The sequence below is a fragment of the Jaculus jaculus genome, chromosome 3 (assembly GCF_020740685.1).
Source record: "Jaculus jaculus isolate mJacJac1 chromosome 3, mJacJac1.mat.Y.cur, whole genome shotgun sequence".
Taxonomy (NCBI): domain Eukaryota; kingdom Metazoa; phylum Chordata; class Mammalia; order Rodentia; family Dipodidae; genus Jaculus; species Jaculus jaculus.
The window spans coordinates 66,863,313-66,890,909 of NC_059104.1; the positions used below are offsets into that span (position 1 = coordinate 66,863,313).

At 37.9% G+C, this 27,597-nt stretch overlaps 1 protein-coding gene across 2 annotated transcripts in view; it reads right to left on the bottom strand.

The window, feature by feature from the left end:
- The window catches only part of Esd (esterase D), a 43,883-nt gene extending 23,685 nt beyond the window's left edge, over positions 1-20,198 (bottom strand). Inside the window, exons 1-5 of one of the 2 annotated variants that reach the window (XM_045145483.1) lie at positions 20,135-20,198; positions 12,557-12,631; positions 7,281-7,369; positions 4,809-4,907; positions 3,910-4,034 (exon numbers count right to left, since the gene is read on the bottom strand). In XM_045145483.1, the coding sequence (XP_045001418.1) occupies positions 3,910-4,034; positions 4,809-4,907; positions 7,281-7,369; positions 12,557-12,624 (381 nt within the window). In that variant the 5' untranslated portion in view covers positions 12,625-12,631; positions 20,135-20,198. Of the gene's footprint in view, positions 1-3,909; positions 4,035-4,808; positions 4,908-7,280; positions 7,370-12,556; positions 12,632-19,808; positions 19,875-20,134 lie in introns of those variants that run through there. The other variant, XM_045145484.1, reaches the window with a different exon arrangement.
- Between the last annotated feature and the right edge of the window lie 7,399 nt (positions 20,199-27,597).

Here is a 27,597-nt window from a genome sequence, read left to right on the forward strand (position 1 = left end):
AATGGGCATGCCAGGGCCTCCAGCCACTACAAATGAACTCCAGAAGCATGTGCCTCTTTGTGCATCTGGCTTTATGTGGGCACTAGGGAACTGAACTCAGATAACTAGGTTTTGCAGGCAATTGCCTTAACTGCTAAACAATCTCTCCCGCCCCTTTTGTGATATTACTATTAGATACTAAATTCTTTACTTGTAACTTGCTTTAAAGTTAATCTTACAACTGTGTAGACCACCTGCTTAAAGCAGTGAGTAGATTTCCTGTGCTTTGGTGTACGTTTGGCCTTAATAGCACAGATGGCCAATATTGACAAGCAATGTTTAGAGATGCTGGCTAATCTTAAAATATGCTCTATGCTCTTTTCCTCAGAGGCTTGGTTGGACCGTGAACTCAGAACAATCATGCATACGTAAGAAGTGCTGATCATAGTGTTGAAGGCAGTGAGGTCAGAAAGTATGGGCCCACCGATCGGCTGAAGACTACAGGTTGGCTTAATGTAATTGCTCATGTGATCAGAGTGCATGTGTGCACTGGATCAGCAAGCCCTGCAGCTCATGCCTTAAATCCCTTTCTTTAACAAATGTTTAAGGATTATTCAAGGTCAAAAGTTCCTTACCCTTTGCTCATACAATGCAGTACTTGTTCATGTATTACTGGCTTTTTGCTGTTCAATAAAGGCACCAATGAGGGAGGACTTGTACGTAAGAGAGGAAGCCACAGCCACAGTGACATCAGAGCAGAGGTAACAGCAGATGCAGCAGGTTTACTAATGGCATAAATTAAACTATTCAAGTTTCCTTGTTCCTCAGGCTGCTGCTAGAGGCAGTTATCCCACTCCTGAGATGAAAGTACCAGGAGTTAGCTCTCCCACCCCCTTATCAGACTCTCATCCTAGAAACAGTTTTCCCACTTCCAGATAGGAAAGTTCCAGAGATTAGTCTTCTCTAAATTCAGGGCTGTGCCCCTCCCCCAGTAGGGCAATGTGCAATATTCTTTATAGAAAAAGGAACAAGTAATTCTAAAATCCACATAGAAATACAAAAGACACTGAATAGTAAAAGCAATCCTGAGCTAAAAGAACACTGCTGGAGATATTCACATACTTAATTTCATGTTACACTACAGAACCAGTAACAAAACCAATATGATAATGACAAAAATAAGACACGTAGAGTAGTGGAATAATAGATCCTAGATATAAATCCACTTAGCTACACCTCCCTGGCTTTTGACAAAGATGCCAAAAACATACATTGGAAAAACAGCCTCTTCAGGAGTTGGACAAACCGGGTATCCACATGTAGAAGAATGAAACTCAATCTGGACAAAAGTCAATTCCAAATAGACTACAGACCTTAATGTAAGACTTGAAATGCTGATAGTGTCAGAGGAAAAAATGGGGAAAACAAACACTTCAACATAAGGGAATTGGTAAAGTCTTTCTGGGAAAGAAAAAAACACCTCATCATTCAAGAAATATGCTAATAATTTACAAATGGAATTGCATACTATGGTTTGATTCAGGTTTCCCCCATAAACTTAGGTGTTCTGAATGCTAAGTTCTCAGCTGATAGAGATTTGGGAATTAACACCTCCTGGAGGGAGTGTATTATTGAGGGTGGGCTTATGGGTATTATAGCCAGTGTCCGGCATACTCTCCTGTTCCTATTGTCCACTTTACATGGGCCAGGGGGTGATGTCCACCCTCTGCTCATGCCATCGTTTTCCCCTGCCATCATGGAGCTTCCCCTTGAGCTTGTAAGCCAAAATAAACCTCTTTTTTCCCCCAAGCTGCTCTTGGGTGGGTGATTTCTGCCAGCAATGCGAACCTGACTGCAATACATACAATTAAAATGCTTCTTCAGAGCATAAGAATCAAGTGAAGATACTCATAAAGAAGGGAGGAAAAAGTGTTTGCTAACTATACATCTAATAGAACTAATATCTAGAACATATAGACATTAAAAAGCTAAATGTTCCTCCAGACACAAAATGGCCTGCAAGTCCATGACCTCACCGTGCCTGACACTACCTACACAAGACCATCACAAGAGGAGGAAAAGATCATGACATCAAAATAAAAGAGAGACTGGTTGAGATGGGGAGGGGATATGATGGAGAAAATCTCAAAGGGGAAAGTGTGGGGGGAGGTTATTACCATGGGATATTTTTTATAATCATGGAAAATGTTAATAAAAATTGAGGAAAAAAAGATAAATGTGAAAAAATCTAATAATTCAAATCAATAGATGGACTGATACATGTATATCTCAAAAGATGAAGTACAAATGGCCAACAGACATATGAAAAATGCTCAACCTCACCAGTCATCAGGGAAATGGGATTCCATCACACCTAATCAGAAAGGCAGTCATGAAAACAAGGGCCAACAAATGATGGTGAGGATGCAGGTAGCCCTTGCACAGTACTGACAGGAATGTAAAACAAGTATGGTGATTCCTCCAAAAACTAAAAATAGATCTACAAATAACCCAACTATATACCACTCCTTATCTAAAGAATCTAAAGCAAAGCCAGGTGTGGTGGCACACACCTTTAATCCCAGCATTCTGGAGTCAGAGGTAGGTGGATCACTGAGAGTTTGAGGCCACACTGAGCCTACATAGTGAGTTCCAGGTCAGCCTGGACTAGTGTGAGACCCTATCTCAATAAACCAAAAAAAAATAAAATAAAATAAAGCAGTGGATCATGGAACCCTTTCACACAGCACCATTTTCAGTAACTAAATTACAGATAATGAAAATGTAGTATATATACACAACAGGGTCAACCATAATATTAACATATTAAGGAAATTATGTCAGTCTCAAAAAGATTTTTCTCTCATTTGTGGAGCCTAAATTTTATATAGATCCATAAAATCACTTACACTTCTATAACATAAAAGTGGAAACAAAATGTCAGGAGCTAATAGGAGGGTAAAGGAGATGACAGAAGGCTGGGGACCATAATCATATTATATACTTGTAGAAAATGCCCTTATGAAGCCCACTGTTACATAGAATGAATATATAATTAGAAAAGAAAAGAAAGCTAATATTGTATTAAAAATCCAAATAAATATTTAAAAGCTTGGAGTATACCAAAACATAACTGTTGTCTACGGTGTAAATATTGTGAGTTATGCCTCAGTGTTAAAGTTCTTGTCTAGAATGCATGGATTCCATTCCTAACATCAAACACACACACACACACACACACACACACACACACACACACACACGAAAACACCCCAACATCAACCAACAAACCAAAAGCTAATCAAAGATTGGAAATGACTGTCGGGCACACCTTTAATCCCAGGACTCGGGAGGCAGAGGTAGGAGGATTTCTGTGAGTTCAAGGTCACACTGAGATTACATAATGAATTCCAGGTCAGCCTGGGCTAGAGTGAAACCCTACCTCAGAAAAAAACAAATAAGCAAAAAAAAAAAAAAAAAAAAAAAAAGGATTGCAAATGATTAAAACCTTAACTGTTTTGAGATTTTATTCAGCACATAATAAAATTCAGAAAAAAAATTAATAAAGTACACATCAATATTAGCAAAAGTAATGCTTAACCACTTATACTTTCTAGCCAAGCCTTTATTTCTACAATAATATATGACTGAATGAGCCAGTGGCCAGGAAATAAAAATGTTTCATGTACTATTTTCTGTGTTAATCAATGTAGTGTGCACAGATCGGAATTATTATAAAATTTTTAAACTTGTACTTACTGTTAATTTAAATCGAAGTAAATATATTTCCACTAACAAACCTTGGAATTTTCCCTAATTTATAAAAAACTCATCAAAACCATACCCTATATTAAAATTTTGACTGGGAGGACTTTGTTTCTAAAATCAAACTCGTGATGGTCATCAGTTAATAATTACAAGACAAATTACCTCCTCCGTTACATAAGAGTACATTCTGTAATTAGCTTTCCAAGGGTCTTCAGTGGCGTTCACATAAAACCCAGCACCAGTGCCAAAGTCCCAGCTCTCATCTTCTCCTTTAATATTGCAGCCACCTACCAATGAAAAGTTTTATGCTTTTATCTACTCCACCAGAGAACCCCACGTTTGTATGTGGCATGTAACACACTTGTGGTTGGGCTTGGGACCTGTAGTCTCAGCAGTAGGAGGCTGAGGCAGGTATACTGTGGCATTTAAGGTCACAGTCCAATAGTTCAAAGAATACTGTCTGAAGTCAGCATAGGCAAGAGTAAGCTTCAGGTTACGCAAAGATATTCTGCTCAAAAAAAAAAAAAAAATCCAAAAGACAAACAACAAAACCCCCAGCACTTACCTGAACACAAGGTCCATGTGCATTAGAGCTGTTAAAATAAGTATTATGAGCTCTCCTCCATAAGTTGTGAAATGTGGGATTAAACTTTCTGGTCCCATTTCCCTTGAATGGGAATATGTTACTAGTTCTGGCCAGTGAAGTAAGAGAGAATGAACTTCCAAACTAGATTATTCAGCTAGCACGATAAGCTGCCCTAGTTTAGTTTGTTGATGAAGATCATCCTATGTATTCTGAAAATAAGCATACTTCATTCAAAGGTTTTGTCCCCCACCAAGACTTTAATTCTCCTTACCACTGTATCTTAAAGGGGAAGGAGACATAAAACTGAAAGTGTCTCTGGAATCATTCTAACTTCTTTACTCAATTTACTCATAGCATGGTATTTTAGAGTCATGAGGTCACTTAAACAATTAAGAGATAACAGCAGTCCACTTACAACATAGACTTAAGGAGTTAAGTTTCATAAAGCATTTCTGAAACAAACAAAAACACTTACGTGGACTGGTATCTGGAGCAATAACAATGAGACCATGTTCCGAGGCAGCTTGGTGAAAACCAGACTTTGATATGAAATTTTGTTCTGTGCACGTTAATCCTGAAAATAAAATTATTGTTATGCTATATTGTGAATATTTTTAAGCTTTAACCTTTTTATATAGAAAAATAAGCTCATTTTTATGATTATAAAATTATTTTTGTTTTAGAGATAAATTCGAATTATCTTACAAAATTTGCAGTCTAATAACTGTCCTAGGTTAAATGATCCCATAATTACCCTTTTTAAAGTCATTAAAAGTATTTTGTTTTATTTTGCATACATGTGTGTGGTGTGGTGTGTGTGCAAATGTATATGCCCCCTATGCGTGTGTGCAGAGGCCAGAGGAGAATGTTGAGTATAGTCTTCTATCACTCTTCTGTATCACTTCCTTGTTCTAGATGTGTCAGGAATTCAATTTTTTTTTAACTGTAAACTAGCAATATGGGCTATATACCCAATATTAAAACAACCCCAGTGAAATGTTAGCAAATAAATTAGTTACAAATGTGACTATTTGACTATTTCTGCATCAGAACACAAACTTAGTAGTTTTAGTATATTTAGTTCTTAGGAACACAATTCAGCCTAATCATTTTTGTACTCCTAACTGAAGTGAAAGAGAGCTATGGTGACTATATGCCTTCCTTAGATTCAGTTTTTAGAATTGTTTCTGTCATTTTTCCTAGATCCATGCTTCTCATATATGTGATAAGGAGATTACCTCTCTTACTATAGGTACCTAAGACCATGATGTGAGAGTGGCCAAGAATGAACTAGTAAGCTAATCATGATCTAATATAACAACCCTTTTCCGGGATTCTTGCTAACCATCTGACAATTACCAACATGAAATCTTATTAATAAGCATGATGCAATAGAAATTAAATAAAAACATTTTTATAATTATTTGCTCATGAAAGCACAAAGTCTAGCTATTCACAAACACTGTTAAATTATAAAACACCAAGTCACAAGTATCATTATGGTTTATGGTTAGGTTCTATTAGGACGTACATACTCTCACCAGTCATGACAGACAGTCAAGGTCACTGGGTATCTACTTTCCTACTACATTCTCCATAGACACTAGAGTCATATTGCCACTGACATTGATAGCTGACACTGATAAAAGGTTAGAAAAGTCAAAAAAGGCAGAGTGATAGTATAGAAAGCATGGGTTTTGGGCTTCAGGCAAGATCTGGAACCAAGTGTTAGTTAGCCACTTACAAATTAACCAACATGAATACACTGAGCCATTAAGTATGAGGATAATATCATCTCCCTCTACCTCACAGGAAGATTAAGTATGATTACATGCAATGTCCCTTGAATTGTAACCTAGACACAGTACATGTTTTGTACTTGAAAAATGTATATCTGTTAGAAATAAAATAAAATTCTGAAATTGTGTTTTTCTAGTTAAAACACAAATGCCTTGGTGAAAATAGAAGTGAACTCTAGAGCTACAAAAATTGAGAAACTCCAACAAGAAGGATCATTATCAAGCATGTTATTACTAAGTAAAATCTCCTTGATTAATTATACTTTACATAAAAAACTGAATGTTCTAGGTAACAACTTTACTGAGGTGTCTGATTCAATTATTGTTATATTCAGAACACTCTCTCATCACCTCAGAAAGAAACCCTACATCCATAATCAGTTACTCCTATTTCATCCTGTTTTCCTTTCCTCAACTCTAGGCAACCACAAGGATTTGGTCAATCTGTCTATTCTGGGTACTTCATAAAAATGCAATTTAATGGGCTTGAGATATGACTCAGTGGTTAAAGGTACTTGCTTGCAAAGTCTCTTGGCCCAGGTTCAATTCCCCAATATCCATGTAAAGCAGATATACAAAGAGGAACATGCATCTGGAGTTCATTTGCAGTGACCATTCTTTCTCTCTCTCCTTACAAACCAATAAATAAGTGAAAATATTTTTTAAAAAACCAGAATTTAAAAATATATGCTCTTTATGAATGACTTCTTTCCCTTAGTGTAATGTTTTCCAGGTCCATCTACATTCTAACACATCTTAGGGGCTAGTAACTTTTTGTTGTTGAATAATATTCTAATATAGACCCACATTTTACAAAATCACTTCAGCAGTTGATGGACATTTGGGCTGTTTTCAGTTTCGGGATATTACAAATAATGGGTTGTATTTTAATTTTTGTATGGATATATGGTTTCAATTCTCGTGGGTTGCCTCCACAGTCACTTTGGCTTGGGAAAAGAGGAGAATCACTACTAAGAAGTAATTTTTAATTAAGTTATACATTTTAACAATATAATCATTGTCACATTCTCTCTGTTATTATTATTTTCCATCAATTTGACATAAGCTGCTTCTCGTCAGGTGTTATGTCCCAGCAATGAGAAGGTAACTGCTATACTTTATAAAAAACTCAAATGCATAGTACTTACCAGACAGCCAATAAAGGGCAGGGCACTTTCCAGTTTCTGCCTTTGGTGGTAGGTAGATAGCAAATTTCATTTTGCAGTTCAGTTCAACACTACAATTTCAACAACCACAATTAATGACTTTCATTAATCAGGAAAGAAATAACATAATTTAGCATTGCATAAAATTAAGCTATATAGTATACGACCAAAAATGTAATATAACACCCAAAATAAGTACCAATAGTTACAGAATATACTGTCCCTTAAAGAAGGAATGGAGCTAACTCAAGCCCTTGCTTTGTATGTGGCATGTAATCATTCGGGACAGAATTCATTTTTAAAAATAAATTTAATTCTCAATGTCGCGCTTACATTAAAAGAAACAAAGTATGTTTTTTATTTCCAACTCATAAAAATCATAAACGTCAAAAACATAGTATCTCAATTTCCATGTTTGTTCAAGGCACTGAAATGAACCACCACATCCTTAATATGCTCTTTCACCACGAGTGTTTTGTCATAATCACTCGTACCACAAGTAGAAAATTTTGATTAAAATCTTAGGTATTTTTAAAGTTATTTTTATTTATTTATTTGAGACAGAGAGAGAGGGGAAGAGGCAGAGAGAGAGAATGGGCATGCCAAATTTCAGATGCATGTGCCCCCTTGTGCATCTAGTTATGTGAGTCCTGGGGAATAGAACCGGGATCCTTTGGCTTTGCAAGCAAATGCCTTAACTGCTAAGCCATCCCTCCAGCCCAAATCTTAAGTATTTTAAGTATGCAAACAGTAATTTAGGCAGGAAGGATTATAATGACTTTATTTTTAAAAATCACACAAAAGGGGCAGATAGATTATAAGAGTCACAGGGTGGGTAGGAATACCCTAAGATATGGTTCCCTCTGCCCCCAAAGTGACTGACCTTCATGCTCCACAATGAATACCGTAACAGTACTGGGGGGAGGGGGGCAAGGTAACGAAAGCAGAGGTGAGGGGCAAAAGAGTATAACCTGTTATATTTTATATTTATATAAAATAAAATTTAAAGAAAGAATCACACAGATGGAAGTAAAGCACCGCTTCAGTATAAGTGAGCTATTTATTAAGCTATTTATTAGTTATGTACATACATAGGCTTTAAGATACAAGTAATTAACCACAGCAAACACTTCTACAAACTTTAAGAGAAACAGTTTTTACTTACCCCACATTCTTTGAACTCATTATTTTGCTATTTCCTTTTATATCAAAACAACATGTCTTCAGTGAGGACACATGACTTTCTCAGTTTCAAATAATGATCTCTCATTATGATTAGGTTTTAGTCAACTCTCCTCTGGTCCTGTTTTCTGCACCTGCATACATTCGTTCTTCCTGCATCTTCTCTTTGTGTAAAAGCCTTTGTTTAAGTAGTCCTGATGCCCTGTCTGGTCTGGAACTCACTGCACAGATTAGGCTGGCCTCAAACTTACAGTGAGTGATCTTTCTGTCTTAGCCTCCTGAGTGCTGGCTGATCATGGAAGAAGCTATACGTGCTCTTCGGATATAAGCCATGTTGTGATTACTTTCCTTTTGCTTTCAATGTCTTGCCTTGGTTGAGTTAGTAATGCTATTTGGTTAATTGCTACTTGGTTGTGCTGACTTTAAGTACAGATTTCCACAAAGGCCTCACTAATTCTGAGTGTTCTACATGCTCCTCTCCCATTCTCTTGGGTATGTTTGATTTTATTTTCTATTGTTTTAAATATCTTTTCTTATCAATGATTGAAAAAAATCTCAAAAAGCACCTGGTAACAGTTTCTAGGTCTACAACTACTTTAGGGAATTTAAGTACTTTTAAAAAAAATTATATGATATTTTGGATTCATGTTCAACTCTAGAATATTTGTTATGACTTGGTAAAACTGAAAGAGCATAATCTCGTTACAGGATGGTGGCATCTTAAGACCTTTCTTATGACAGATGTGGTGGAACACTTAGAATTCCAACCCATAGGAGGCTGAGCCAGGAAGACTGAAAGTTCTAGGCCAACCTGGACTATATAATAAAAGCTAAAAACAAAAACAGGACATTCTTGTATATATAAAATTTATAAAAACAATAAAACCTACCTGAAAATAAAAAAATAAAAAATAAGTAGCAGAAAAAAAGATCTGTCAAAAAGGTAGATCTAATGTTAAGTGTTTTTACCATAAAAAAAAGCCTATTTGAATTAGTTGTAAACTAACTAGGTCTGGAACACATTCCAACAGTAGTATGATTAACATATAAAATAAAAATACAGCATTATCAAGTAACCTTCTGAAGCCTGTCTTTCATGTCATCAGGATAGTGCTCACTTACCAAAATAAAATCCGATGTAGAGATTTGCTATACATATATTACCAATGTGTAGATTCAATTCAACAGCAAACCTCCACTTGTACAATTTCCTATTTTCTCTGAGTCACTTCCATCAATTACACTTAAAACTCTACTGTACAATAAAATTTTGCAAATGAGGGCTAGACAGATGGCTTAGTAGTTAAGACACCTGCCAGAAAAGCCAAAGAACCCAGGCTTGATTCCTCAGTACCCACGTAAAGCCAGATGCACAAAGTGGCATGCACTTGAAGTTCACTTGCAGTGGCTAGAGGCCCCAGTGTGCCCATTCCCTCTCTGTATGCCTCTCTCTTCTTCCTTTTCTCTCTCTAAACAAATAAAATATATTTTTTTACAAATTTTGCAAATGAGTGTTTCATAGCCATATTGTCCAATACAACAGCTTCTAGTCACATGTGACTAACCACTATGCACAAGAAAGGTTGCACCTGTGGCTAGTGGTAACTGCGTTCTTAATCTTGCATTGCTTTAAAGAGCTGCCTGTGAAAAATAGGCTACTGTTATCTCCAGACTTTCTTATGTACTGCTGCCTTAATATTACCATACTCATCCTGAAAATTACTCTGATTCTCTTCCCTGATCTCATGGCTTCAGTTTTCTTACTTAGGGCCTGACTTACATGAAGACTGCATAGGAGCTGTGGGAGTCTGAATGTGATAGTTTGAATACATGGCCTCACAGACTCAGATGTTTTATTAAAACTGAGCCCCTATAGCAGACAGATCTCTGCTACAGGAGTCATCACTGGGGGTGGATCTTGGAGTTCTGCCCTAAGGTTTGTAAAGAGCAGTTCTGTAGCTCTGGCGGCTCTGTGGTGCCGGCAGTTGGCTGTCTCTCCCTGCTTGGATCTACAAGAGGGCCAACTGCTTCTGCCACTGGCAGTGCTTCCATGGAATATGTGAGCCTCCTATAAGCAGCTTTTGGAGGGCAGTTTGTCCTAGCAATGTCAAAGTGACTGCAACAGTTGCTTTCACAAAATAGCTGCATGGGAAATACATTTCAAACATGAAAATGTCCACTCCACTCTCACACTTATGTGACATGACAAGGCACAAAAGTCATCCTTCAGAATTCTGAAGTGACTCTCAAATTGCCTGTGAACTGACCTATATATTTAAAAATCTTAATCCATTCTCTCCTCTGCATATTTGGGACATTTCTCTTTGTTCCCAATGCTCTGATAGAAACTTCACAGTGCTGTTGTGCTAGTTAACTTTTCTATGCATTGTGTTAGGTAACTTCTTCAAACTGACAGATAATTCAGTTTAAAATTTTTAAGAATTTTTAAAAATTCTTTATATTCTCATCTAATATTTCAAACTCATAATACTTACTATTAGATTTCTTGGATCAATCTTCTATTTTTTTTTTTTTTTTAGTCTTTTCTCATTTCCTGTCTTTATCTTATTCTACTTTCTAGAAAACTAAATTTTATCAACTAACTCTTTATTGACTCTTATCATTTCTACCATCAAATTTTAAATTTCTAGGATAAGTTGTTCTTGTGTTTTTTAATAGCATTCTCCATTAATGTATGAAGTCAATAACTTCTCCCAACAGCAGAACTGTTAGTCTATCTTCCATTGTCTACTCCCTTGCAGTGCTTTTTCTTGTTTTTCCTATCCTAAGCACATGTCTTCCAGATGGGACCTGATTCAAATATCCAGTGATCTTCAGCCATCTACCCTTATTTCAGGGGAAACATTGAAAGTCTGGTTTAAAGCTTGTGCCTGATGAGGCTGTTAGTTACTGCTTCACTGTGGCATCCAGCTAGACCATTTTACTGAAAAATCTCTATCTAAAGACCTATTCTTTTTAAAAATATTTTATTTTTATTTGGCAGAGAAAGAGGGGGAGAGAGTGAGAATGGGCACACCAGGGCCTCTAGCCACTGCAAAGAACTCCAAATGCATGTGCCCCTTCGTGCATCTGGCTAGCATGGGTCCTGGGAATCAAACCTGGGTCCTTTGGCTTTGCAGGTAAGAAAGACCTATTCTTTTGAAGTAGTCAAATTTCCAAGAAAATTTTGGAAGGAAATAAGCCTAACTCCTCAGATTCTGATAGTAAAAAAAAAAAAAAGCTCAGTGTGCCAACTTTTGCCTGATCAGCTTGCATTCTCTCTCTCACTAATCGTACCTGGTATTCTTCAGTATAAACTGCTTACTTTTGACAAGCTCCAATCCTTAACTAGAGTTGGAGAGGCAGCGGTCTGGCTACACAGAATGTTGAGACAATCTTTGATTGAATTATATAAATTCCCACTGCCTAGCTTTCTCTTGTTAATGTACAGAATTGTTTCTAGGACTTCTCAAGCTAGGTAGTACCTGGCCATCTGTATTTCTGTTTTTTGATTTGTTTAATCAAGGTCTCAGTGTAGCCCAAGCTGACTCACTTGATCCACCTATCTCAGCCTCCCAAGTACTGGGCTAAAAGGCATGTGCCACCACATGTGGCTTATGATTCTGCTTTAAAATATGGTTCTTGGCTCCTTTCTTCAGCTTCTTCATGTATCTCTGTGTGTATGTAACTGTTTAATGCCTTTATTTAATGCTCTGTAAGACTTTGTTTTTAAGGTGACAGAAGTAAATACATGTGTTTAAGCTGCCAGTTTTATCAATTCCAGGTTTTATTTTTACATTAAAAGGTCTATGACAATGTGTTCTCTGAATTTTTAATGATAACATGCACATTCATTTTCACAAAGCTTTTGAAGATTAACAGTCCAAATCCTGGAGGTATTCTCTGCTCAGGCTTTTCTTTACCTCAGAGTCCAGCCCATAACCAATTATGTTTGGTCAAATGTCAGTAAGTAAAATGACATACACTATAGATATTTTTGTTTAAGACAAAACAATTAACATCACTGATATCTAAAATATGAGATATCAAAAATTATATAACTTCTTAATAGTTACCTGTCATGTTCAAACACTTTCTGCAACCCTCCAAAGCACTTGTTGCTGGAGATCTGCTTCAATGCCATTCTTCTCCTAGCAGTCAAAACAATCTCATCAGTTTTTAAAGGCTTAGAGCATGGAAACCAAGTATGCAAATTACCCAAACACAACTGTTTTCATACATATTTAAAAAAATATTTTATTTAAGACAGTGGGCACACCAGGGCCTCCTGCCACTACAAATGAACTCTAGATATATGTACTACCAAGTGCATCTGGCTTACGTAGATACTGGGGAATTGGACCTGGGTCCTTAGGCTTTACAAGCAAGTACCTTAATGGCTAAACCATCCCTCCATCCCCTTATATACATTTTTTATTCACACTTGCTTCTAGAAACTGTCAGTGCTGAGCTGAGCATGCCTTTAATTCCAGCACTCAGGAGGCAGAAGTAGGAACATCGCTGTGAGTTCAAGGCCACCCTGAGACTATTCCAGATTAGCCTGGACTATAGCAAAACCCTACCTCATGGGGAAAGAAAGGGAGAGAAAAAGAGAAAGGAAGGAAGGCAGGGAGGCAGAGCAGGAGGGAGGGAGGAATTGTCAGTGCTTTGATATATTATCACTAATTTGTTAATATATTGTATTGTTATTGTCGTGGGCTGTCCCAATCTCTTTCAAAAACGATCTCCAGTTACTGATTCGTTTAGAAAATTAAAAAATATTAATAGTCTATTTGTCAACTGCAACAAGATATCAACAGCTTGGTATGACTGAATGTGGTTGATAATAAAAGGAAGAAAGGTAATGTGGCATGATTTTAATACAGGTAACATTATTAAACACTTGCAGAGTGACAGGTATTTTCTATATGCTAGATGAGAGCATATTACTCATCATATAAGCTTTAGAAGGAAAGTAATATAAAGCTACAAAATTTATAATATAGAGAGTTTAGGTCAACTGTTTCTCCTTTAAAACATTATTTATTTATTTATTTGCAAGGAAAGAAACAGAGAGAGAATAAATGAGACAGGGGGGAAATGAGTGTAACAAAGCCTCTTGCTGCTGCAAATGAACTCCAGATGAATACACCACTTTGTATACCTGGCTTTACATGTGTACTAGGGAATTGAACCCAGATAATTAGGCTTTCTAAGCAAGCACCTTTTAACTGCTGAGCCATCTCTCCAGCCCCATTTCTCCTCTTAAAACAAACCAACAAACCAAATATAAACTTGTTAGATGTGAATTAAAAGAATAGTTTGTTGTCAGGACTTCAGAACTTTAGCAATAAACTTCTTTGCTCTTCAACAAGTTAGTTTTCATATAAAAATCATTCTAAACATATGCAAAATACCATACCTTGCCTTTGAATAGAAAATTCATGGAAGAGCACTTTCAGTAAGTACCTTTAAAGTAAAGCCATCAAACTGACTGTAATGTACATTTCTCAAGGGGAGTTCCCTTCCCATCCCTAGAAGCGCTACATTAAAGTATATGGTGGTAGGCCACACACACACAGAGCTTCAGACACAGGAACTGGTGCCATCTCTCTGGTGTCATGTTAGGTTCACTCTTACAAAGATACGAATCAAGATACTTTTGGAAATGTCTATTCAAAATCGAAATATTTCAAATCTAAATATTTCAATATTGTCTTTAATCCCAAATATTATCATTTAATTTACATCCTTTTACTCTGGAGAACTGTGATATGAACACAACTCTTAGCTGTTGTATTGTCTAGAGAATCTTTAAGTATTATTTTGTTTAAAACAACAAAACAAAACAAAAAAACTCCAGAGCTGAGGAAATAGCTCAGTTGGCAAAGTGTGTGCTATACAAGCATGAGACTGGAGTTTGTCCATGTAAAGGCCAGGTGTGGCAGCCCACACTTGTAATCCTAGTGCAGGCGGACATGAAGACAAAAGCATCCTTAGGATTTGCTGGCAGCATGTCTAACAGAATCAGTGAGATCTAGGTTTAGTGAGACTGTCTCAAACAATAAGACAGAGAATGATAAAGATGTATCGCACATCCACCTCTGGACTTAACACACATACACACACACACACACACACACACACATACACACACACATGTACTACAGATTAACTAATTCTATGGGATTAGTGCTCAGGTATTACAGTTATACATTAAGAGGCTAGGGAGGTGGCTCACTTGGTCAAATGCTTGCCACATAAGCAGGAAGACCTGAATTTGGATCCCCAGTAGCCATGTAAAAGCCAGGCATGGTGGCATGTGCCTATAATCCCAACACTGGAAATGTGGACAAGAGGATTGCTGGAGTTTGTTGGCTAGCTAGTCTATCTGAATTGGAGAGCTCCAGGTTCAGCAAGAGGCCGTTTCAAAAAAAAAGAAAATAATAAGGTGCAGAACAATTGAGGAAGACACCCACTCAACAATGACCTTTGATCTCCACATGCACTTATATACAACGTACACATGTATCTGTACACACAAGTGCACTCACCCTCAGGCAACAACAAAAAGTTATACAGATAAATTACCACTTACAGGTATTTATTTTCAATCTACAAAATATTAACACTTAAATGACAAAATCATACATAACATACCTATAATCTTTAGTTATTCATGTCCTAAAACAAAAATATTACCAAGACACATAGTTTTTATATATATCAATAGAACCAAGGAATATGAGTTGCTAAATCCTTCTACAGGGGAAATCCTGTTTTCTTAACCCTAGCAAGAACTGTGCACTTTCTCAAACATGATACACTGAATACACAGCTGGTATATGAGAAGTATTTAATCATTACTATATTTGTTAAGTTGATGAATAATTTTTTGAACTTATAATGTGAAACTTTAAAAAAATCTTTTTTGTATCATTCTACACTGTCATTATCTTAATATAATAGACCACTTTTCAACTGTTCCTGTGTTAAAATTCTAAACAAGAACTTATTTGGCTAAAAGAAACATGGCTAAAGTCTTTTTGTTTAATTGGAAAGATACCTTTTTGTTAAAAAAAGGAACTTTTAGAATTAGTTGAATAACTTTAGAAAGGGTTTCTAAAATTCCCTCTTCATCTATTTTGAAAACTAACTTCAATTTCAAACCAATAAAAAAGCTAGGCTTAATAAACATGACATAAGCTAAGAGAACTAGATATATTATACTATATGGTTATATATATGTATCAGCTGTTTTAAACCTAATTTATATTTTTTTAGATAAAACCTGAGTCATCCAGTGAGATTTAAGTTCACTTGTCCAACCACTACTTGCATTTTTATCTGCATCAATAGGTAGATGATGCTGAACAGAAATACGGATTACAAAAGGATATATATTATGGCAGCCAAGGTTACCCAGGTTATATACACTCATATACTTTCAACATATGTACTTTATTCTTTTGAGACAACTGTCAACCTGGGATATGATAAAATGGGAAATGTAGTGGGTGAGACAGCTCATTTCATTTCAATCCCTAATCAATCTTAATACAAACATGGGCAACACAAAAAGGTTGTCAAGGACAAACTATACATATATTGGTGGTCCTATATGTAAAAGAACTATAAAACTTCTATCACCTAGTAAACACAGCTGAAAAGTCAATGAAGGGTTTAGCAAAAACTTCTATAGACCACAATAAGCTCCTTACACAGTTTTCAAACATGAGCCCAAATACTGAAAGGTTTTCATTAACAGTGAGGACTGCTGGTGGTGCAACTGGGGCTTATAGGCACAAGCCTTTAATTCCAGCACTCCTGAGGCTGGGGTATAAGAATTGCAGTGAGTTTGAGACCAGCCTGGGACTACAGAGAACCTCGGCCTCAAAATTAAAACAAAACAAAAAAATAAACAAAGCCAGGTGTAGTGGTGTTGTAGTTCATGTCTTTAATCCCAGCACTTGGGAGGCAGAAGTAGAAGTGTAGCCATGTGTTTGAGACTAGAGTCCCACAATTCAGGTCAGCTTGGGCCAGAGTGAGACCCTACCTTGAAAAACAAAATGAAAACAAAAAAGCAAAAATTACATATATATAAGGAAACTAGACAAATTGCCATTTTTCTCTTTATAAAAAGACACTTCAGGAAGAAGGCATTATAAGAAGATAGTACCATATATGCTATATATATATATATATATATATATATATGCTATATCCTACAGACCTTCTAGTAGGACAAAATGTGGAAATGTAAGATATTCATATTGATGACCCAGAACCTCTACAGGCTAGCCTGTCTAGTGCATGTGTGGATGCCTTAATTTTTAGGAAAAAATGTAAAAAACTATTAAAAAGCTTATAGGACAAGGAGGTAAGAAAATACCTGGGGAAGGGCAGGCTGAGGAGATGGCTCACTCAGTAAGGTGCTTGCGTTACAATCATGAGGACCAGAATTTGATTCCTAGAACCCATGTACAAAAGCCAAACACAATGATGTGCACTTGTAATGCAAACACTGAGAAGGCACAGGCAGCCAGATCCCTGGGGCTCACCGGCCAGCTAGTGTATTCCAGGCTAGTGAGGGACCTTATGTCAGAAAAGAAACCATACCTGATGCCCAAGGAATGACCTCCAAGAATGTCCTCTGGTCTCCACAGACATCCTAGCGTGTATGTACACACACACAAGTACACATATATGCACACACACAAGAATAATTTTGTACAGTTATATAATGTACTTTAAAGTGTTACTGTAAAAGAGTAAAACAGCTTAAAATTTACAAAGTCAATAAAAGGGCTAAGTCAGCTAGGGTTATTAAGATACTTTTTAAGACTTAGTATACGGTATTTATGAAGACAACGTTGTGGAAAGTATCCTAGCCTTTCAAGTTTACTTATCATTTGAACACTGACTCATGTAGAGGAACTTTCAGATCTACAAATTACATTTAAGAGGAGTGCTCTTCACTGGTTGGTATATCATCTTTAAAAAAAAATTATACCCAATTTTACCTTTTCTATGTTTAGATGCACATACAGTCACTATTTTAGCACTGCTTACAATAAATAGTCTTTACAATAATATGATATACAGTTTATAGCCGAGGTATACTAACTAGTTCGTATAATATGCTGTTATGTTCACACAATAATGAAATGACACATTTCTCAGGACTTATCCTAGTTGCTAGGCAACACGTAACTGAATCTTTTTTGATGTTGTTGATCGTAAGTCTTTGTTTGAATAACCATTCCATGAAGAAATGCTTTTAAGCAAAGATAAGTCTTAAAGTATTGTTTAAAGTATGAAATGTCAATTGCCAAGCAGGATGACAACAGAAATGGATAATAAGGGCTATAAAAATAGAGGAAGACAGATCTGGCCAAGAGCTATAGGTCAAAGTTTTAATAGCCAGAAAAAGGAGGCAAGAGATAAGGACTGGAGTCTGCTTGGTAAAAACAAAGACATGGTAAGAAAATTCATTTATTAATAATGCTGAAGTGACCAATAACTCAGTTATACATGGAAATTTACCAGTATACACCACATGTCATTTGTCTAATGTTTCATTTAAGACACACACACACACATACACAGGCACTGGATTTATGGGAGAAATGGGGTGACAGACACCAAAGCAAAACAAAAACTGTACCCCTCACTTCCACAGACAAAACTCACAAATAAAAAAATAATAATAAAATGAAATTTAAAAAATTTACAGTATGTATTTCCCAAAAAGCCAAATTACTCAATCTTACTGTTCTTTTTACTTTTTGAAGCTAAATATTATCCTTATATCCAAGGGCTTTTTTGTTTTTGTTGTTGTTATTTTTACATGCTTTCTGTCTTGCCATGAGTCTCAAAGATATTTTTATGTCTATGGAAAAATATCCCTTATCCCAGAAGTCTGAGCTCCCAGATCAACATGAGTGCCAATAAAAGTGCAAAATTCCACATTATAAATCTATTTCATGTAAAGAATTAAAACATATAAAATTATTTGGTTAATGTATAAGAAGTACAAGAAACATAAATGGATTCTGTGTTATCTCATTCTGGTGCCTCAAATTCGGGAAGAAATCTGAAATCCCCATACTCCTGGTTCCAAGGATTTTATTTTTTTGAGACAGACTTACTCCCACTCACTTGGAACTCACGCTGTAGCCTCAGGCTGGCCTCAATCTCAAGGTGGTCCTCCTCCCTCAGCCTCCCCAGTGGAGGAACTGACGGCATGTGCTACTTGGCTTACCGATGAGGGATACTCAACCTGTCATGGTGGTTTTGCTGCCACTCAAGACTTCTTGGATTTTGATCCACTTTATTTCCAGTGTGTCCTCCACTGGCTCACAAGTCAGTCAGGCCTTCCCAAATCAACAGACAGCAGTGCACCCAGATGCACTATGGACCAGTGTTTCTTTACTCAAAGCTTTTCCTTACAGAAGTCTACTCCACTCTCTTCGCCCCTTCCCTTTTCATGTCACACACGTTTCCCTTAACTCACAATTCCTAAATGTCAATTACATTTTTCTGGTAGAAGAATTGAAATCTGCTTCTCTGCACTCAATCTTTTCAAACATTGGTGGCAGAATTTTAATTTCTTGCTGGACCTTTCTTTTTTTTAAAATGTTTATTTATTTAAGATAGAGAGATTAGAATGGGTGCTCCAGGGCCTCTAGTCACTGCAAACCAACTCCAGAGGCATGAGCCACCTTGTGCATCTGGCTTCACCTGGGTCCTTTGCTTTGCAGACAAGTGCCTTAATCACTAAGTCATTTCTCCAGCCCATTGCTGGACCTTTTAATAAAGGTAGAAAACTAGCTAGTGAGCCTCCACACAATTAAAATTCAGCTTGTCCTCCCCCTCCAAACCAAATTTAAATTTTTTTTTATTTATTTGAGAGACAGAGACAAAGAGGCAGAAAAAGTATGGTTGCACTAGGGCCTCTTGCCAGTGCAAATGAACTTCAAATGCATGCTCCATTTCGTGCATATGGCTCTATGTGGGTACTGGGGAATCAAACCGGTCATCAGGCTTTGCGAGCAAATGCCTTTAACCGCTGAGCCAACTCTGAAGACACAAACCAACTTTTTTATGTCTCCCTTTTCCAGACTCACGCCAGTCTCACCTAATCTACATCGGAAATGTCTCAAATCCCCACTGCCATTATTATACGTAACAAAAAATTGCCTGCTTTCTAGATGTACTATTACAATCAATGCTATATAGAAATTTGGTGGCTTTAATCCTTTTAACTTACTGCTGAATGGATTCCTATAAACAGCAATAGCCATCGTTAAACCTAGCACGACCTACATGAAACTGTTAGTGATTACTTCTTGTATTGCCGTCTTTCTGGTGACCCATTGGGACTCGGCCTCCGCACCCCGAGACTGAGCCCTCGGTTCGCTGAACTATTCCCCGGCCTCTCCAGGCGGCGCGCGCCGGCCCGGCCCGGGGCCGAGGCCCGAGGCCCGCGGAACAGCGTGGCCGCGCGGCCAGGGAGGCTCCGAAGGCTGCGCAGCACGGGGGGCCGGGCCCGCGCCCACGCCCCGCGCACTCGCCCCGCGCCCCGCCGCAGCCCCCGGACCCCGCCCCAAGCCCGCGGAGCACGTCGCGCTCGGGCGCTCCCCGCGCCTTACCTCGGGCGGCGGCCACAGAGCGCGGGGAGGCGGGGCGGGCTCCTGGGCGGCCGCGGCAGCCCTCCCGGCCCCGCCCGCGCCTCCCGGCAGCCTCTGCGCGGCCCGCGGGGCGCCTGGGGCGGGGCGGCGGGGGCGGCGCGTGCTGAGCGCGCTGAGCGGGCCTTCAAGTTCCCACCCTGCCCCGGGGCTTTGAAGCTCGCCTCCTGGTTGGTTTAAAAGTTGCGTGGAAATTCAGTAGGAATTTCATCAATGTCCCGTTTTCTTCCCTGGGTACAGTCGACCTGTGCAATAGTTGCTAGCTAATGATTTACAGCACATCTCTACTTTTCCTTGTCTGGCTTAACCAAACTGTAAACTGTAAACTGTTTGAAGTAACATGAATAGGATATAATTTAGGAAGCAATAAAGGTATGCAATGAAAATGATGAAAACTAAAATCTATTTAAAACCCTTGGGCCATGGGAAAGAAGATTAACTTAGACTTGGCTGCTGTAAAAAAAAAAAAAAAGCCATAGACTAAGGGCCACAACAGAAATTTATTCTTTACTACTTTGAAGGCTTGGAAGTTCAAGATCAAAAAGCTGGCCAATTTCGTCTGTGGCAAGGGTTTTTCCTGGTTTGCAGAACACCTTCCATAGCCTCACCATGAAGACTGAGAGTGTTATCTTCATCTTACAGGGACATCTGTATCATTTGTGAGGACCTTGCCTTCATGTCATAATTCCTCAAAAGCCTCACCTTCAAATGCCATGATATTAGACATGTAGGCTCCATTGTGAATTTTGTGGAGCACAAGCATTCAGTCTTCAGCAGAACAATATTTATACAGTACAAAATCATGCAGAATGTTAGTTACATTGTACATCATATATGTTATTTAAAGTATGACTCATGCTATTCTACACACTAAATGAAGACTTTTATCTTGCCACTACTAACCTTTGGGACCCTATAATAATTCTTTTCTGTGGGAGAGGGTCCTTTGTATTGATTTAGGGTGTTTAATAATATGATGGCGTCTAACAGCTAGATCCCTATATGTGGCATTTCCAACAAACTTCAGTTCTCCTGAATTTGATAGACATTGGCAAATGTCAACTGGGTGTCACTTTAAATGGAAAATCAGGATTGAATTTTAGATGCCTGAATCTAAAATATATACATAACCTGTAAATCTTTCTTAAATCACCTTTAAAGGATGGAAATGGATAAATCAATAGATACAAATTTGCTCTTTAATTTGTAATAAAAGTGAGCTAATCCAATTATTTGCCAATCTCGTTCCAACCCAATTACTGGGTGAATCTAATTTCTTGGAGGAGACCCAGGTTTGCAAAAGCAGCAGCATGAGTGATACCTATTGAGAGTGTTCCAGTTGACTAGTTTCAACTCAGACTAACTCAGTTGAACATGGCATAGCCAGTACTTCCCGAAAATTGTTAAATGCTGGCCTTTTTCCAGGCTACCTCTTAACCTCAACTATACAACAGAGTAATTAATACTATTGTATAACATTCACAAATCAATGTGTTGAGAGCAACAGACAGTGGTAATTAGCCAGATGTCAAGCATGTTTTTATGTGTAGCAATAAGAGGAGAGAAAAGAATTTTTAGAGCACATTAATAAGAGGTTAGTGGACATAACAGGAGAAAGTTTAGGACTAGGAGAGAAAGTTATACCCTACAAAGATGAAATTAAAGAAATGTCAAGCTCACTTTAAAAGTGCTACAAATGGGAAGGAAAAGAGTGATAATTTAGCATCATATGTGGGAAATACCCTTTTTTTTCTAGGTAGGGTCTCACTCTAGCCCAGGCTGACCTGGAATTCATGATGTAGTCTCAGGGTGGCCTCAAACTCATGGCAATCCTTCTACCTTTGCCTCCCAAGTGCCATGATTAAAGGTGTGTGCTGCAGATACCATTTTTACAAAAGTTCGAGATTTTTGAGGTTTCATTTCAAAGACTAGGATTTGTCATGAATGCTTTTAGGTGAAGTCAGTGCTCTACTGTCATTGGATTTATTATCTGAGAACAACTCTGGAGTTTGCTAACCCTGGGCCACTTCTGAAGCCACTGCTAGAGAGTTCAACAACTATGAAGTGCTTAGAATATGTGCCATCCAAGCCATATCCCTTCAGCATGATGAATGGTGCTTAGAAGGTTTTGAAAGTATGGGGACAAGTCTATGTGTACATAGTGCTGTGGTTATTTTCCTCATTCCTAATACACTTATGAGATATCACCTTGTTAGAATATGAACCAACCCCATCTATTTCCCCTTTTCTTTTTTTAAAAAATATTTTATTTATTTGAGAGAGAGAAAGAGAGGAGAGAAAGAGGCAGATAGAGTGAGAGTGGGTGCACCAGGGCCTTTAGCCACTGCAAACAAACAACAGATGCATGCACCACTTTATACATCTGCCTTTATGTGGATACTAGGGAATGGAACCTGGGTCCTTTGGCTTTGCAGACAAATGTCTTAACCACTAAGCCATCTCTCCATCTCTTCCCCTTTTCTTTTAACTGGACTTTTAGTAACATTTTGATTTCTTTTACTCTTTTAAAGCCTTTATGTTTTTAATTTTTACTCCACCTTTTACAAGTATCCAATTTTGCTTACAAACTGTTTCATTACTGGGCCATCTTTTTTATTCTTTCTAAATTTTGCTCTTTTCCCTTTCCAAACATTCTTTTCCATTCTTCTTTTTATGTTTACTTTCATTTGTTTAACTTTGCTTGCCTCTTTCCTTACCTCTGTTTTTTATCTCATTCATATACTATTTCTGAATATTTCTAAATGATCTTTAACTTAACACATGTACATTATATTTTAATATTTTATTTTTATTTGTTTATTTGAGAGAGGGAAAAAGGAAGAAAGAAAGAATAGGCACGCCAGGGCTTCCAGTCATTGCAAATGAATTCCAGATGCATGCGCCCCCTTGTGCATCTGGCTTACATGGGTCCTGGGCAATCAAACCAAGGTCCTTAAGCACCTTAACCAGTAAGCCATCTCTCTAGACCCATGTACATTATTTTTGCCATTTTCTGGTTTACAGACATTAGTGGTGAATAGTTTCAATAGATTTGAAGTATATTTTTATATCTCATTCAGTTTTTTGTTGTTACTATTATGTTTGTTCCTTTCTGAGTGGTAGTGGGGTTAGGCCTTCAAAAGTAGTCTGCCACTAACTAGATCATAAACAAAAAGAAGACTTGTACTAACCAACAAATGTAAAAATTGTAATGTAGAAGCCAAGAAACATGAAAAAGCAAGGTAACATAACTCATCCAAAAGATAATTCTTCAGTTTCTGAATTCAGTGATAGTGAAATGGATAAAATGCCAGAAGATGTCAAAGGTTTACTTATAGAATGATTAATGAGCTCAAAGAGGATACAAACAGGTTAAAGAAGCAAGGGAATTAATCCAAACCCTACAGAGGAAAGTACAAAACATTTTTTTTTAAACTGCAAGAGAAAAACATCAGCTCAACAAAGGCAAACAAATTAGAATAGCATCATCTTTCAGCAAAGATTGCTCTTTGCAGAAAAGATATAATTAAAATTGACAGAGGGCTGGAAATAAGGCTTATCGATTCAGGTACTTGCCTGCAAAGCCAAAGGACCCAAGTTTGATTCCCCAGAACCCACATAAGCCAGATCCACAAGGGGCACATGCATCTGGAGTTCATTTACAGAGGCTGAAGGCACTAGTGTGCCCATTCTCTTTCCCTCTCTCTCTCTCTCTAATAAATAAATAAATAAATAAATAAATAAATAAATAAAAACTATAAAAAGTTAAAAAGAAACAAAATTCACACACACAAAAAAACAATGGGCTGGAGAGCTGGCTTAGTGGTTAAGCGCTTGCCTGTGAAGCCAAAGGCCTGTGGTTTGAGGCTTGATTCCCCAGGACCCACTTAGGCCAGATGCACAAGGGGGCGCACGCATCTGGAGTTCCTTTGCAGTGGCTGGAAGCCCTGACGCGCCTATTCTCTCTCTCTTTCTTTCCCTCCCTCTTTCTCTCTCTGTCTGTTGCTCTCAAATAAATAAACAAAAATTAAAAAATTAAAAAAACAAGCACAAGTTAAATCAATTCATGACTCAGCATTTCTGAAGATAGCTCAAGGAATACTAAACACAGAGAAAGAAGACCTTCTCAATCAAGGTATAACAGGAAAGAATAAATGAATCTCTTAGAAGACTAGATGAACAGAGGAGAACTGAAATCTATAATGTGCAATATAGTAAACCAGAAAATCCTTAATATGAATAAGGAAAAAGAAGAATACACAAAAAAATATTCCAACCAACTAGAAAAACAATTATAAAAATCATAGGAATTAGCAAAACTCTCACCCTAAATGTAAATAGCTTTAACTCTCCAATTTAAAAATGTAGATTAGCTGAGTGATTGAACTGTTGTACAGACAAGACATTCAACCAGCAAAGATAACAGTGAAAAGATAGATGTCAACTCATCAAGTAAATGAAAGCTTAATACAAGCTGGTTAGAGATATTCTAATATATCAGGAAGGAGACATCAAACCAAAATTAATCAGAAGAGATAAAGCAGGCCACTACATGTTAATAAATGAACACATCCATCAAGAAGATGTAATGGTAGTAAATACGTGTTTGTTGAATGTTGGGGGCTCCCAAATTCATATAACAAAAATTGATGACTATAAAGAGTCAGATAGGTCCTAAAACAATAATGGATGACTTTGCACTCTCATCAATACATAGGTCATCTAAACTATATAATGTATTTTTTTTTAAAGTAGGGTCTCACTTTAGCCTAGGCTGACCTGGAACTCACTCTGTAGTCCCCAAGCTGGCTTTGAACTCATAGTGATCCTCCTTCCTCTGCCTCCCTAGTGCTAGGTTTAAAGGCACACACTGCCATGCCCAGCTAAAAAAAAAAAAAAATTTCATTTACTTATTTGAGAGAGAGACAGAGAAAGAGACATGCACACAGAGTGAGCATGGGTGTGCCAGGTCCTCCTGTCACTGTAAAGGAACTGCAGACTCATGTGCCACTTTGTACATCTGGTGTTACATGGGGACTGGGAAATAGAATCCTGCCCTGGCCAGCGGTGAGTTGAACAAGGACTTGAGGAGAAGCTAACCTGGGTGAAAAAAGGCAAACAGACACAAGAAGGAGACCATGCTAGGTGTTTGTCAAGGCCTTGAGAGTTTATTCTTACATGTAGGTTTATATAGGGTTGTAGAGGAAAGGGGACGTGGTCAGGGCAAGGAGTTGTAGGGGGAAGGGGACGTAGTTAGGGCAAAGATCACAGAGTTACTGATTAAACTGCAATGCCTTTGTTTCTTCATCAGCTACCAGCAGGATGGGGGAGTGTTTAGCCAGGTGTACGATCCCATTGTTTCTGGTAGTTGAATATTAGGTGAGGAAGTAGAAACTTAACTTGCTATATGGCAGTCTTTGTTTGTGGTAGTTGAGTATTAGGTGAGGAAGTAAAAACTTAACTTGCTATATGGCAGTCTCTGTTAACATGGCCGAGGTTTGGTTCATAGCTCCCAACAGAATCCAGACTATTGGATTTTGCAAGAAAGTGCCTTTAGCCATTGAGCAATCTCTCCAGTCTGATATGGGGAGTTTTTGAGTAGAAAACTATATTTTTTAAGGACTCCCCCTGGCTGTTGTTTTGTGACTAAGCTTTCTGAGTGGGAAATTTAGGAGATCAGGGAGAGTGCTGTTATCTTTCAGGAGAAAGATGTGATTTGGTGTAGTGTGATGAGTATATTTTGATGGTTGAGCAAAGGTGGGAATGCAGCATTTCTTTGAACTCTTGGGCATGGAATGACTTCCATTACACTGTTGGGAAGAAGAAGAGTCTAAACACCTATATGAGGTGCCTTCCCGTTTGTGTAAGAGTGGCCATATAGGAGAAGATCTCCTAAGACCAACTGTGTGTGCATGCATGTGTGCCTGTGTGCATGTATCTGTATGCACATGTGTAAAATGCATTTTGAGACAGGGTCTCACTATGAATCCCAGTGTAGCATTGAGCTCATGCTCTTCCAACCTGACTCTCCAGTTCAGTCACTCAATGCACACATCTCTGGACATGTGAATATTTGAGAGGGAAAGACCCACCTTTAACATGGCAACACATTCCAAAAGGTAGTCTAAATATAAGAAAGTTCAAGGAAAAAAAGAAAGAACAAGCTGTTTTTGCTTTGTTTATTTATTTCTGAATTGATATGTCTATTGTTGCTGCTGATGTAATCCTCCACTGACATCAGACTCCAGCCTCTTAAGTCTTCCAATGTGGGCTCAATAGTGGTGACTTTGTGGGGATCTTTTAGATTTTCAGTTCTGGATTGGTTCTGCTGAGGCATCTAGCCTCATGCACTGAGCAGCTACTGACCTCTCTTCTTCTCCAATGTACTAAAAATCATTGTTGGACTACCCATGCCCTATTGTGTGAGCTATCTGAACAATCCTTTACACACACACACACACATTCTGTTGTTGGACTGCCCATTGCCTACTGTGTAAGGTATCTAACAAATCCCCTTACACACACACACACATACACACATACACACCCAGAGACACATTCTGTTGTTGGACTGCCCATTGCCTATTGGGTAAGCTATCTAACAAATCCTCTTACACACACACACACTCATTCTGTCCATGCCCTATTGTACAGCTACCTAACAAAACCCTTTACACACACACACACTTTCACACACTCTGTTGTTGGAATGTCCATCTCCTATTGTGTGATCTAATAAATACACACACACAATTGGTTCTGTTAAACTAGAGAATTCTGCCTATTAGAATATCTTATGACACTCATAAACCTTTAAAAAAATTATAGGTAAGACAATGAAGGAGAGAAGGCAGGCCTCTCAGTCAGCACAGGGTACAACCTTCAAAGGCCTGCCCCTAGTGACGTACTGCCACCAGCTAGGCCCTACCTCCTAATGGCTTCCCAGACTTTAAAAAGGCATCCAAAATGGGGACCATGTGCTCAAATCACAAGATTTGTAGGATATTTCAGACTCAAATCTATGCAAGCTCTTCAGACCTGAAGTAGTGTTTATCATTCTTTACCTTACGTTACCACATCCCTGTGCGGTATTGACCACACACTTGTAGACTTTATTTACCTGTCTATATATCTGACTAGGATGTGAACTTCTTGAGGGCAGGGACTATATCTTTGTCAATATCTTCTTGGTAATTCCAAACATCCCACTGAATACTGGGGTGTGTGTTTATTTATTTTGAGGCAAGTTCTCACTATATAGCTTTGGCTGGCCTGGAACTCACTGTGCTGACCAGGTTAGCTTTGAACTTGCAGTAATTATCCTGACTTTGCCTCCTAATTGCCAGGATTATGGGTGTAAACCAGCTTGTTCTGACTTCTGAATGCATTTTACGTAAACATTAGTTGAAAGAATGAATAACTGTGGT